Raw genomic sequence first — 15,083 nt, 5'->3', positions numbered from 1 at the left:
TCAGAAGCAAAGCATAATTTTCATTCAACGATTCGTGGGTTTGGAGCGCATCGATTAGAATCCCGTCGCTACGACTCGTTGAAATAATTATTGCGTCTATCGACACCGACGAATTACTCATTTCCAAAGGGTCGAATTTCCGTATCACGGTGTTTGGCTTAGAGATTTTCCAAAATTGGCAAGGAGCTTGCACGCCGCGTGCAAACTCGGGAACACGGGGAATCACGCGAGCCTCGGAGCCAATGCGGTTAAATGTGTCTGCCGAAACGCGAGAACGTTAGCGAACGGCAATTAAGCGCAGGAAGGTGTCGCGCAAAATATATTGTAAATTCGATTCCACGCAACTTGGCCAACTTCCGACCTGCGACGCCGCCAAAGCAACCGGATATTCATCCGGAGATAGGATTAAAGTGGCGACAGTAACGCGACGCTGCCACGAATTATGTTGTAAACCGTATTCCGTGCGAGCTTCCCCACGGGATAATGTAACCGTCGAGGTTTTCGAAAATATTGTCGCCGATGGGAAAGCCGAGCCGTGGAAAACAGTGACCAAAAATATACAATTTCTATTCCATACAGTTGTGAACTATTCCTGACTTATGGATCATATTTTCGTTTCGTACTTTGCATTTTGAGAGAGTATAAACGCTCTCGAAAACCGTGTCAATACCCATCCAAGAACAGATCCTGGACACATGTACAATTCTAATGATATTCTAACCCATTCTTTCATCTTTCAGATATTATTGATCTGCCTCCTGCGCAGCCGACGCAACCGTCGCGTCAAGATTCTGTCCACGTCGGGTGACCAGCCGAAAACAACCCTCCAACCCCCGAAACAGCGCCTAACCGCGCGAAAGATACGATCCATGGACATCTCTCGGCTGAAGAAGAGGATCGTCGAGACGATGAAGAGCATCGCGTCCCCCCAACGGAAAAAAGAAGCCACCTCGCAGGGTAGCACGTTCCTTGGCGGGCTTGCTCACCTCCTGGGCAGAGACTCGGCTCGTCCAGGTGCAGAGGAACCGTCCACGAACGAGGTCGAGAAACTGTGCAAAGCCAGCACCGAGGGAACGAACGAGAACGTCCCCAGGCAAAACCTCGACGCGAGGAAAGAGACTGTCGGTTGGAGGCGGATCTCTTTGCTGTTCCTCGGAGATCGCGGTACAAGTTCCTCCCCCAACCGTAGAAAATCGGATAACGGCAAGTCGATACGCGTCGCGGACTGGAGAAGGAGGGTGCAAGTTGGAAAACTGTGTAACACGTCGAAGACGATGGTGAATCCTCGCGCGTACAGCTACCAGACCGAACCTCTGGTGGTACCAGACACGCCCGATACACCCGCTTATGTGTCCGAAACGAGAACCCAGACATCTGACTTGACAGGGTTGTTGACTGACAGTTAGTTCTGAAAGGGGACTCTGACCTACAAGCCACTTCTTTCGTTGCGATTCATCGCTGAATGTTGGTTCGTTGAGATACAAGTGTTTATTTTTTTATTAAAAATTGTCTGTTTAATTCTCGCGAGGGCACTGTACGCGACTGATAAAAAGCTTCGTTTGTTCCATGATGTTTGATTGCTTGTGAATGTTTCTATTTGTATGATTGTATTGGGTCTGTGGAAAGTAACCAATCAAGCCCTGCACAGTACGCTGCACCCTGTCGCAAACTGGACTTACACTTGCAGGAATCCCAAGTATACAGAAAGAAGATAGTTACGAAATTTGTACGTTCGCGTAATCAGTTTATGGTTTGGTATTTGTATTCGTGGGTGAGGCTTGCCTAGGAAATGTTGGCTCACGCGTGTATTGATACTCTTGGTAATAACCGTGAGAAGATTGCAAGAAGAACGAACGAATGTACAGTAATTTCCGCTCTCAAGACAAAATTTTTGCCCGGGATTCAAGAACCGAGAAATTTCTACCCCGCTTTCAAGTAATCGATTTTATCGTTTGAAAACGGGAACTGTTGTACTCGAGTACACAGAAAGATGCGATTTTCTTATTACGTTCTGTTAAATTGCCAATCGAAGCGAACCTAACGCAACCATTCAGACAATCTCTCCGTATTGTACAGAAACTTCGGGTTCGATTTTTCGTTTTATGAAAGCCTGCGCGGAGTGGTTTCTCCGAACTACGTACCGCATCTAGGTCTAAGAAGACAATATTTGATCTGTACTTGTGAAATAAAACGATTGATATCTCGGCAAGAATGGCGCGCGACTCGCGTCGAACTCCGCGTGTAAATATTGTACAGACTCTTGTACCGCTGTCGCCGTAGATTAGTTTCCAGAGTTAAGGGAGCGTGAAAGAGAAGATCGAGGAGGTTCGCGAATCCGAATGGGATTCTTGTAATTCGTATAGCCAGACAGCTCTTCGCATAGAAGCGGACCAAACGTAGGGAGGGAGAGATCGTCCAGTGCTGAACTCGTAGATGTGTATATAAACGAACGATTGTTACTGTACAATAAATCGTATGTTATATTATATTATAAATTCCTTATCAACAAACTATTCTCACGATTCAAGTGTATTCTAAATTTCTTTTTCTCCCGTCTTTATTGTTCCAGTATTTAAAAATTCCCACCACTAGGAAGTTGCTTTTAAAAAGGGAATAGAAACAGAAATATATGTAGAATACTGTAGGATACTGCCTTTACTACAAAACGAGTGCAGTTGAGCGCAGTTGAGTCCGTTAACTGCTAGATGGCTATCCAGTTGTTCAACTGGCTATAATTCCCAAGATCTTTATTCGATCGTTCTTTAGGTGAGTTCTTAGTGAGGTGTACGAGTAAACCTTTCACCACAGACGAGGTATACGAGTAGACTTTTCACCTTATGGTCTTTCGCGGCCGAATCTGACTGCCATACCGACCTGAAAATTCAGAGCTGATTTTAGCGGCCTCTTCCCATGGATGGCGGTCAGTTGAGAAACTATTCGTTGAATTAGCATTGATGGGCAGACAGTTGTAGTGAGTACGTAAAATACATGTGAGTTGACTATGGAAGGAATTAAAATTCATTTCTGAATCTGTTGGTAACGTTGCAAATGACACAAAAATGGTAATGGTTCGAGACCCCATAAAAATGGGTAAAAAAAAACGATTGGGTGAAAGATCTACCTGTATACCCCGTATGTAACAATACTCTTGAATCTTTGATGAATCAATGAGAATCAAAACTAACCTAGCAAAGAAGCTCTATATTTATGATGACCTATGCAAAGCGGATCGCAGCCAATTTGCAAATATTATTTAGTTTTTAATTAATAATTGCATTACCCAGCTAAGAGTGATACGATTATTAATTAAACCCTAAATAGTATTATCCAGGTCTCACCACGTGGAGGTTGCTGCGAATGGAGACCCGCCCTAACCGATTCCCAACCACCCTCCATTAATAAAGATCTTTTATGACCAGCGATCATTGGTCAAAGAAGCAATAAACGAAAGTGTAATCAACGAAGGAAACAACCAACGAAAGAGTTTTTCGAGAAAGAATTTGCCTGTAAATTCTCATCAACAAAACAGAGAAATGGACGAAAATATTGCCTGCCAGATATAATGATTAATAGAGAGAACCAAATTCCCACCTAACTATAGATCTAAATTCGTTTACATCCTACCTATCTAATCATCTAACAAAATACATAGAAAATATATTCTTCCTTGTTGATCCTTCGACGAAGATTTCCTGAAACATACTGTTACATTCTACCTAACTATAAATCTAAATTATTAAAACATAAACTAAGCAATCTGAAACAAAATACATGAAATACATTCTTCTTTCTTCTATCTTCTATTTATCCCACGATGATTTCCTGAAACACAAACAAAGCAATATCAAACAAAATTGTTACAATTCTTAATTGTTACCTCTATGAACCTAAAACTTCCATAGGAATATGCTCTGTAACAGAAACTTGTTTAATAGATTAGTAAGAGAACAACACTGACTCTCTAAAACTACAAATACTACAACTACAGGCAAGTGCAGTGAGAAAGTAAAAATAGTACATAATATACGAGGTTACTTTGACTCTAAAATGTATTCGTCGCGAAATATCTTCTTGCACGTCGATCTAATGATATATTTTAATAAGTAAAGAAAGACTTTGGGTATCTTCGATATCGAAGATACCCAAAGTCGTCAACTCAATTATGAAAGTGAATTTAATTATCGAAGAATGTAAAGAACAATCGGAAGCTACTAATTTGACACTCATTCTAAAATTAATATAATTATAAGTATTATAAAAGATATTATAATCATGTCTCTACTTTCGATTGATATTAGGATATTTGTCATATCAAAAATTGCGGCATGTAAAAACATCGCACGCTTAAATAAAACGCGACGCGACACGTGCTCATAGCGTGCAGTGAGTGTGGGTATCAGATTGATCCCCCCCGGCCTTGATTATCAGAAAAGCAAGTCGCGCCCCTGACCCACGTCTATCGGACCTCTCTACGTACAACCGCCGGGCCCTGGAGGGCACACGGTCACAACAGGACCCGCTTAGTACTCGAGAACGGATATGGGTCAGGAACTCTCACCGGAGGTCATTCTCTTTTCCGTATAAAGAGGAGAATATATGCGCTCGGTGAGGCCCCACTTAAGCTGAACCAAGCTGCACCGGGGTTGAAGCGGTAAGAGCTATCACACCTAATACACAGGTGTCACATGTTTCATTCTATCAAACAGAGGTGATCGAGCAAAACTCTCCGGTCCTTTCGGTCGAGACATAATCTCGGAAAGCGAGAACCAGAGAACGAGCGGACGAGAGAAAGTGAACTATTCATATATGTATATGTACTCATTATATATTCATTTTAAAATCAGTGTCAAATTAAAAATGAATCTACTATGACATTTGTCATCTTAAAAATCGCGGTGTGCAAGAAGATTATAATTTTAAGCAAAAGGTACTAACTACACTTGCCAAAGAAACCACGCATACAACCAGTTGTTTTACCCCTTTGACTTACGATTTAATTTCCAACTGTTCGTGCCAAAGGTGTCACCAAGGTTTGGCCCGGTAGACTTATCACTTCTCTGAGAGGTCTTGTTCATGTTTGGCCCGGTAGACTCATCATGTCTCTGAAACATCATTAAGCTAAGGGGTTAAAAAGGAGGTTTTTAAACACTTAAAAATGACCTATCAACCTATCACCTAACTTAAAAATAAAAATTCATGATATTGTATATGATCGAAAACAATGTTACATTAATATATCCTGCAATATTATACATATCGAAGCAATCAAATAAATTCGAAGAACAATGTAAAAGTGGAAACCGAGAAAAGGAACATTCATAGGAACCAAATAAAATCAGATAGATAAATGAAGTTGAATTCACATCAAACAAACAAATAAAAATAATAAAATATAAATAAGTGGAGTGGACTTACTACTTGTTGTCAGTATATAGGGTAGTTACCACTGGGCCAGCTGTAAAGTAAGAAAATATTCATATTATAGCAACGTCAGTTAGGCAAGCAAGGCAAAATCAGTTCAGTGAAGCGAAATTGGTATCAAACGATAGAATAGAAGAGGGGAGAGAATTTTTAAACAGTTCTTACCGTAGTCATCACCGTCCGGCACTGGTCAGTAGTGGTCAGTAGTGGTCAGTAGTGGCAGGAACGCGAGTCAGCACTGGTCAGTAGTGGTCAGTAGTGGTCAGTAGTGGTCAGTATTGGTCAGCACTGGTCAGCACTGGTCAGCCCTGGTCACCCCTGGCCAATAGTGGTCAGCAGCGGCCATCAGCGGTCATCAGCGGTCCCCGGTTCACTTCTGGCTATTTGCCCACTCCCGAATCCGCGACGAGACTGAAGAATTCTTCGCAGAGACCCTGCTTATATGATTAAGGTGATGAAAGAGTGGGGAGACCAGTCAGATCCAAAGTTAAAGTTAACAGTTAAGACTGTCTTGTCTACAAAGAAACTATTTCGATTGGTCCCACCTCTTGACCATTTCTGGATCTTCACTGGACCGCTGACCTTGATGTCAACCTCACTGTTGACCACCAGTGACCATAAGCTAGCCATTACGAAGATTAAATCCTTCTTACGGGCATTCCCTTACAATTTGATGCGTGATCTTTTTAATATGTTGTTCCACTGTGGAAGAGTGTATCTCGTTAATTTTTATTTTATTACAAAAATGTGTAGGATTTCTAGAGTATGTCTACTGGCCAAAAATGATTGTAATTAACTCCCACAACTAAAAATAATTTTTTTAGAACGGTATGAAATTTTGTTTTCGCCAATAATTTCAGCAGCTGCATAGACGAAAGTTACTTTTCATTCGATTTCTAGCTCGTAACTACGCAAATATGTCTGGTTTGTTTTTAGTATTTGCTACGGCGGGGAAAGTAAGAATCAGGAATTATCGACACGAGCAACAAGTATAATCCTCGCCGGTGGCATAATGTAAATTAACCCACACGATCTCGTGTGATTGGTGAAATGTCAGGGCTGCAGTTTCAGTATGAATATTCCTTTTACGAGATATCGATTTTTCTTGTTCCGTTCGACGATGATAGACGCGAGATATCGTTCGTTGTAGACACGTGTCTCGCTGCATTTTTCACGCGTATTTACACGCTCTCTTTGCGCTCGAATCTGTACTTCTGTGCATCGTATTAGTTTGCCCTGTCGATAAGTACAATTTCCGTCCGATACAGTTACCAACTGGTTTACGTAGAAAATAATTTCCGACACCCACGACAGGGCATGATAAAATAGGAGCTCGATAGCTATTCGGTGGAGTAAAAGTAATCTTTTTGGGGAGTCGTATTGGGTCAAACATTATAGCTAGCCTTCTTAGGCTAAAATTACTGTCCACATTCTACTTGCTCGTAATACCACATTCCTTTTAATCCTAATCGTACTCTGGGACTTGTTTTTGGGTCACTTGCCAAGTTTGACTATCTGCGGGGTCCATGAACATATTTGTACACTAACATTTTATGTACATACAAGTATATTTTTGATTTTTTAATACTCTCAGGACATTTGTGTTTGAAGATCGTGTCATTATTACCCAATCAAACATACGGAAAACGTGGGAGGCTCAACGAGCCACCCCCTCCCCCGCGATGGTTCTTTCCTTCTCAATGCCTATTGTCTGCATTGAAATTTTGACGTGGCAGTTTTGTCACCTTTTGTTTGTCGCTTAGCATTCTTAAAATAGCAAGATTCTCAGCGAACCATTAATACCACGTTTTAATATTACGTCACTTGACGACTTTCTACATCCTCTTCGCGGTACTGTTATAAAAACGTTCCTCGACATTTAATCACGTGAAAGGCATCTTACGAGTCTTGTCCCGAGTTAACACTCGTGCCGACATAGATCATGCTCTCTCCGATACGAAAGAAAAATAATAAATGCCGGAATTCCGTGATTCCGTCGTTCGTATTAATCGCGATAATATATCGCACGGCGTTTCGGCGAAAATATTCGGAATGGCGACTCGTGTTAATCAGATTCGCTTCCGTGGCAACTGGACTTTGAGATTTCCGTATTCACTGGTTCCAGAACATTAGAATTCGAAACATGTTAACGAAGCGATAAATTCATGAATTTTATTTACCCTAACGATACCCACGGGTTTGATGAGTTCCGAGAAACTTTGTGTGAACAGTTCTGATTCTATTCGAGCGACGAAATTAAAGATTCCGTTCTGATAGCATCCGACTTCGCGATGTTATACGATACAAAGGATATAGAAATGCGAAACAGTTAGAGGATCTGCTTCACCAATCGCGGAAAGAAAGCTATCTGGATTTTATTTCGCATTATTCATAATGAACGTTAGAATGATAAAATGCAATTTCTGGGACGTGTATAATTAACAAAGGTTAGGATTTAACTGATACCGTTTGGCGCCAAGTTTACAGTATAAATAGATAGATTGTGTTCCTCGTATTTTATTGGAATAAAATGGTAATTACTGGCAACCCTGAATTTTGGTGAAACCGATTCGCGGGGAAAACAAACGGTCTTGTGGACTTTTCACGCCTGATTTTACGTTACATGGCGACCGTTTACTTTCTCAGCGGCGTTCTACCGTGACTCCATTCCCGCACGTGTCCTTTTCCTGTTTTCCCTATCTTCTTCCCGGGACATTACCTCGCGATTAGACACCGCGGTACGTTACGTGGAATTACGCAAGCTCGTTTCCATGAGTTTCAGAGCGTATTGCCAGGGTAATCGTCGTAAGCCGTTACTTTGATGAGATTGAACTTCCTTCGACGATCGAGCATAATGCTCCCAAGACAGCAGTATCCGAGCGAGAAAATATTATCTTTTCGCGAAGCATAAACGGACCAATTAATAGGTTATGGGGGAGTAACTGTAACCGGCCAAGAAATTTATGCGTTTGCAAGACGAAAAACCGACTGGTATCGCTGAATAACAGTTTCGAGTTTATTATCGTTTTATTAGTGCGGAAAATAGGTCGCGTAACGTAACGGTACGAAAATAATAGCGTCGATCAGAGGTCGTTGTTTGATCGGTACGGAGAAAAATTATCATAATTTGCGCTCCTACGAACCATAACGACGTTTCCATATATATTTTTTTTTTTACTTTCGCGAAGAATAAAGGAATATTTTTTTATTTTCTATCGATAAAACGTCCGTCTGAAACTATTCAGCCATCGTTCTTTACGTGTCTCGCCTTCCACGTAGATATATAGACGGTATACTATATTTGATCGCCCGATAACTTAAGCTGTGGAAGCAGATATATTCACACATCGTGCAACTTGCATCATGCTTCAGCTTTGACATAAGGTCTGCTCGAAACAATGGCTCAGAAAAATTCCATAGTTTCCCATGCATCGAGGTAACTGTACAAACAACACGTTTCAATCGTGTACGCCTTAAGTGAATTGTCTCGTCGTTTCCGCGCCGACGAGCAAAACTTTGAATCTGTTTTCCTGTCATCCAACCTTACCCCGTTTTCTTTTTGCCCCTTTTCCCTCGCTTTGTTGCTTTTCAACGACGGTCCCGTTGGATTTTGCTCGCGAAACGTGTTTTACATTCCGCAGAACCGGGAGGTGGCGCGTATATACCAGTCTTTTGCATCTTATTTCGCGTAATCGCCCACGGAGGCGTAAATTAGTTCTGGTTTAGCCCAGTGGGAGTTCGAAGCTTAATTTATGTTCACCGCTACGAGCAACAAATAGGTTAGGAATTCGGAGATTTTGTTCAGCCCTTTAAGATTCTTGTTTTCAAACTCGTGTATGCAATTTGTCGCTTTAGAAAGTCTCCAATCCTCTTTGGTATGTTGTTCCAAACACAACCATCGAGAGTTTCTAGCTTTTTTCAAAATACGCCTGAGTTAAGTTATCCGAGAGAGTTAAATTATGGGGATGGACGATATGTCTTCTTTTTCTCGATAGATGGCGTTCATTGAACACGACGTAATTGGGCGTCAATTTCGTGCACATAACCTAAAAGCTAATGCCGCACCTTTGGAAATGAGTGAAATATTTGAGATTCTTCTTAACACGAAGTTGTTAGACAGTAATAATGACCATTTATGTTGATAAATAATAAGTTGGTTCAAATGTCAAACTTTCTGGTATATCTTATTTCTATTCCATTGTATCGATGTTGCAACGTCTCGAACGATTAATTGAATTTCTAATTGCACCGTCATTTGTGACTGCTTTAACAAGCTGTTCGGGTCCTATTGCACACTACGCAACGATACTTTTCGCAATTGTGTACGATAGAAGCAACCAATTTGCCGCGCCCCCTCGATGGTAGCGAGTCATTATCCCCCTCCAGCGGAAATTTCTCTCGATAACACAGGGTTCAATGAACAAGATTCCCTCTCTGTCCCGTGTTGTGTGATTCGCGTTTGGGGAAATGATCTTGATCAATCGATTTCGTTCGAAGTATAGTTGTCTCGAAACGCGGGTTTTGTATTTAGCGCGGCTCGTTAGCATTCGCGTTTTGCGGCGGCAAAGGAGTGTGAAACTCTGCAACTTAGCTTTGTGGATGGGTCTACTATACCGGGTGACCTTGAATACATAATAAAACAACATAGAAATAGAATGTAAGGATTGTGTGAAATAAAAATTCCAAGCATTTTTGTTATATATAAAGATGAAGCTTAAGATTTCTAATCTGTAGCCTACATATGGTACGTCCAATCTTCTGCTTTCAATTTCCAATTTCACGTCTTTTTAATTCCACTCGTTCGTACATCGAGTGCGTGCAATCCGTCCTTGCGAATCGTCTCACATATTAACTGACCTGAATAAATAATAAAGACAAATGGCGAGGTTCAGTTTTAGCGTTGCCTTTCATTTATATTCTTCGATCGATTCTAATCCACGCGTGGCGGGTTAATGCAATCCGCGATTACGAATGCCTCCCTCGTACGATCTGCGAACTGTACAAATATATGCATTGATTCATAACGACGCCAGAAGAGAAAATATTTTCATTCGGTTGCTCTTGATAGAGATAATCGAGATCTTGCTCTAATTCTACTTTGAGCATCGTTGTTCCTGCAATACGAATTCCTAAAATAAAATTTCACCCTTAATATTCATTTTTATCGAAACATGTAAAACAGTTTTATACCGGATGGGCGAAAAATATTATATATAATAAATAAATCCGAAAAAATATGAAAAATTCGAGGGAGAGGCAGAATTTAAGACTGATCTATCTAGATTTATTTGCACGGGGGAGATCGAGGCGATATATTTTTATAAATGGATCCCGGGCGTCGGGTCAGATGCGCGCGCATCAGCGACAAATCGCGCGCGCCGATCTTCGAATTACACGCCTTTACGGTTTCAAATTATAGGCCAACGTGTTCTCTGACGGCAAACCGCAGCATAGCTCCACACGCGCGCGCGCCCGCCGAAGAAAAGATACAACACGAAATATATCACGTATCGGCAGTGATACACCCCGCGGCGAACGGGCGAAAATAAAATAGCACACTTATTCTCCGGCAGGGATCAGAGTCCTCAGCTATGCGTCGCTAGCGGCTCGAATGGCAGCGAAAGTACCAGCCCGACACATATTGCGGTAAAATTGAGGATAAAACGAGAGAGGCCGCGGCCGATGTTGCAGCTCGAATCGATGATAAATGATTACGGGATTGGTGGATCGAGAACTATCGCCTCTTTCAATAGTAAAGGATTCAGAGCGTGATTAACTGTGCCGCGCGTTATTGCGTTGGTACCTCATCTGGACCAAATAATTTCACTTTGATCCGCAGGATAGAGCAATTACCATTTTAAAAATTTAATTTAAAGATTTAAATGCTCTAGATATTCTTGGAGGATTCCACCGGCTGATAGAGATTCAAGATACTTTTTATTTTGCGATTAGGTGCTTGAGAACTGCAGGTATTTTATGGGCAACGTTGGTGGCCTCAGTTTGGCCCCCAACCGGTAAGATAAGGCCCAGATAGCTTCTATTGCCTTTTCAGACCTCTGTGTACGATGATTTATAGCAGACTTAAAATAACAATTTGATTGGTGGCACTGATCCTCTCTAATATAGCAGGTGGTTACCATTTTGGATTGGCAGTTTAGGCCAACGTTTAGGACCAACGACCCACTGTTTCATGCTTTAAATCCTGCTCTAGCAGACCTGGGGAGACCTGTTCATCCAACAAAAAATGAAACGATCTTCCTTGTTGAACTGAACCTACCCTAGCAGAGGGGTAGTATTTCACCCTGCCAGGTTGGAATCAACATACTGAACCCCACTGGTAGCCATCCTAAACCTTGCTCAAACAGACCTAAAGAGTTCCTAGGTGATTTATTATGAACGCCAATAGCGCAACTACCAAAGAATGAAACGATGCCCCTAGTTGAACTGATACTAAATCCTGCCGAAGCGAGCCTGGAATCTACTTCCATAATACTTCTGAGCACTTTGCTAAAAATCTGAAATCTGTCGAGCACGTCAAGAGTATCCTGTTCGTCGACCTGTCCATCTAACGAGTAAGCGATTTTCCTGGTCGATTAAACAACCCGTTAACAAAAAGCAGCGGCTGCGTCCGAGAATGTTACGCGGCGTTCGGAAGGAAAATCAAAAACTTTCTAGCCTGGCATGCGGCGCGCGGTAACGGAATCGGTCCAGTAAGAAATAAAGTCATTACAGATCGATGAGGACCGAACGACCCTGAATGAAATTATCGCCTGACGCTGATGAATATGAATTCGTCCTTCGCGACGCAAGAAATTGTAGACGCCGCAAGAGAGTTTTCTATAAATACGTTTTTACGACGGGCGTGTAACGTGGATGGTATTTATGAATTATAGATGACGTTGCGCGCGGCAGGGTGACAAAATTGTTTCCCATTAATCCCAGCCCACCGGGGCGTTCAATTTTCGCGCCTTTCTAGATCGCGAGCAGATTTACTCTCGTTTGTTGATATTGCAATTCCGACGGTCGCGTCGAATATTTCATCCGCACGAATAAATTATCGCGTCCGTCGGTACTCGGATGGGATAATCGAATTACGTGAGTCGGATGATATCATTCTCCCAACAGCCGTGGATGATGCGCGATCACGGACGCTCACGCATCTACCTTTGCTGAATCGTCTTCCCCGGCTCTCAATTAATAAGACCACACACGCTAGGCGTTCCTTCGGGAAGGTTAATTGCATTAGACGCACGATCTAGCTGGTTTAATTTGCGCATACTTATCTGCACGCGAGGTCCTCTGCTGGGAACGTTTTCTAAAACAACATAAACGTTGGATGCTGCTTCGACGGGAGTTCGCAATTCAGCTTGCCTCGACGCGAAAATATTCAGGACGTGAATAAATATTTATCAACGTGTAGAAAATTTAAGAATAGGGATCCATTACTATAATACATTACGCCAGAGAATAGTTGCCTCTACTACTAGCGCTGCTGGCGGAGAAACGATAAAATACTGTGTATATAGTAGTTGCATTTCATCGTTTCGCCGTTGGCGGCGCTGGTAGTAGAACAACTATTCTCTGGCTCCACGTAAATATGTCAGGATACATATATTTTCTTCTGGGAACATAGTGACTGCATAAAGAAGTTGTTTATGCCCCCCAAAAAATGTGGGCACGTTAATCTTTCCTTATCGGAATAAAAATGTCCTGTATCGTTTAAAAAAGAACTTGATTTATGGTCCACAACTTTTTATGCGAAAACTAGAAATACCGAAACCTGATGGATGCACAAGATATTTGAATATGTATTATGCTTATCGATATGGTAAATAAAGGATGACTTGAACAAGATACTTATTATTTAACGCCTAGACATATACATTTTTAAAAGAATATTAAAATAGAAAAATTCGGAAAGTAGATCGGGCCCTATTTAGAAGCCCGTTCGTATGCACCCTTTGATCGCTCGTTAATCGGTACACCCTATAGAGGCACCTGGCATCGGGTTAAGCGAGTCGAAGAGTATCTATATAAACGCGTAGGTGGAGGGGGGAACGGCCCCCGTTGGAGGCCTCGCCGGCACCGCAGAAAATCGTATTGGGGGACCGTTTGAAGCTAGACGGAGAAAATCACGCACGCAAAGCTGAAGAGGAAGAAGACGGACGACGGCGGAACGGAGATGGCGCTAGTTCAGTCGTGTCCGGAGGAGGAATCGCTCGTATGGGCCTGCTGGGTTGTATTAGCGGTAGTGATGGGACCGACTCGATGCTTATCGGTACGCAATTCTGTGAACGATTTGAATATCCTGTTTCACTTCGAGGCTACTTTCTTTCAAATGTCAGGGGACTGTTTACCACCAACAATTGTCGTTTCTCTTTATAAGGCCCACTAAATTTTAAATACTCGGGTATAGAAATACTTTATGTTCTGATCAGGCACCTTGATGTTCGTAGTATTCGAATGGTGGAGTTCTTTATGTCCGTCGTTCTACGAAGTAGCGATAAGAACGAAGTTCGAAGACCTAACAGGTTTTATCTAATCAGTAACGTCACTAATGAGCCAGACAATGGTTGTACCATGCGCACGACCAGAATAAAGTGGTTGAAACGATTAGAATGCTTGGAACGAGTTTATCTAATTCACTACAATGTGTTTCTATGGCTAACCTAAATATGTCCTTCCGTTCTTGGAACCATCCCTGAATGCTAATTCTCAAAATAAAAGAAATGCACTTTTCCATCTGAAACGATCTTCCTAGAAAATTGTTATGACATCGAACGAGGCAGAAAAAATAATCGATCAATCGACACCGTCCGCATGTTGTCTCCATCGCTAATCAATGGGCCTCTCTCTACCTGTCTGGCTTAACCTGCCATCCTCTTGCGGGGGCAACGCGGCGAAGAGACTAAAACAGGCAGGTAGGGAGCCGAGGAGACAGGCCGAGTAGGGAGAAAGACAGTGAAAGAGGCGAAGGAGAAGGGGCCCGGTTCCCCCAACGGTGCCCTCCGTCCGTGGCTCTCGGTCCCACCGATAGATGTCTCTCTTGCTCGCTGGGCCCCGGGACTAAAATTCAGGACAGAAAACCGTCCGGTTAGTTCGAGCCTGCTGGCAGAGAACGCGAGTTACTGACGATCGCGAGTCGATCTGGGCAAGGTGTGGCGGGTCCGTCCATAAGAGAGAGGAGGAGGGAAGAGAGCGGAGAAGATCGAGACCCGTCGAAACGGGCATTCGAAACGAGCGAGAAGGGGCCCCTCGACAAAGGACAGACGCAGCCTCGACGAGTGCTCGTCTTTCTCTCTCTCCTCGCTCGGCTGGAGGTGGCTTTCTCGCTCACTCACTCTCCCTTCGTCCGCGTTTCACTCGAGCTCTTCGCGGAGGATCTCCGCCGTGGAGTCAGTATCCCGTGATGGTTAGGTGCGCGCGAAACGACTCGCGCCGCGTCGTTGACAAGTGAACGCTCCTCCGCTCCCCGCCACCCCCATTTGGACGCTCGTTTCCGCGCATTTTTCGTGCAGAATTCGCGCCGACCCGTTGTCCCCCGAGCGGGCCCAACTCCCGATCGTCCGTCTCCCCGGGCCCCCTTCCCCCACCCCCCTCCCGCGAACGACACACGGCGGGTCCGTCAGACGACGCGCGCGACGACAGATACACCGCGAGCG

The 15,083-nt window shown here is 43.0% G+C and overlaps 1 protein-coding gene across 1 annotated transcript in view; it reads left to right on the top strand.

Moving 5' to 3' along the window:
- The window catches only part of LOC122396188 (disintegrin and metalloproteinase domain-containing protein 10-like), a 153,857-nt gene extending 152,451 nt beyond the window's left edge, over positions 1–1,406 (top strand). Inside the window, exon 16 of the mRNA XM_043394366.1 lies at positions 741–1,406. Coding sequence (XP_043250301.1) covers positions 741–1,406 — 666 coding nt within the window. The remainder of the gene's footprint in view (positions 1–740) is intronic.
- Positions 1,407–15,083: the final 13,677 nt, after the last annotated feature.

This window comes from Colletes gigas, unplaced genomic scaffold (genome assembly GCF_013123115.1).
Source record: "Colletes gigas isolate AHSC1104 unplaced genomic scaffold, ASM1312311v1 Colletes_gigas_Sc00007, whole genome shotgun sequence".
NCBI classification, from domain to species: Eukaryota; Metazoa; Arthropoda; class Insecta; order Hymenoptera; family Colletidae; genus Colletes; species Colletes gigas.
Note: the sequence above shows the minus strand (reverse complement) of the source record. Positions and strands in the feature narration are given on the sequence as shown.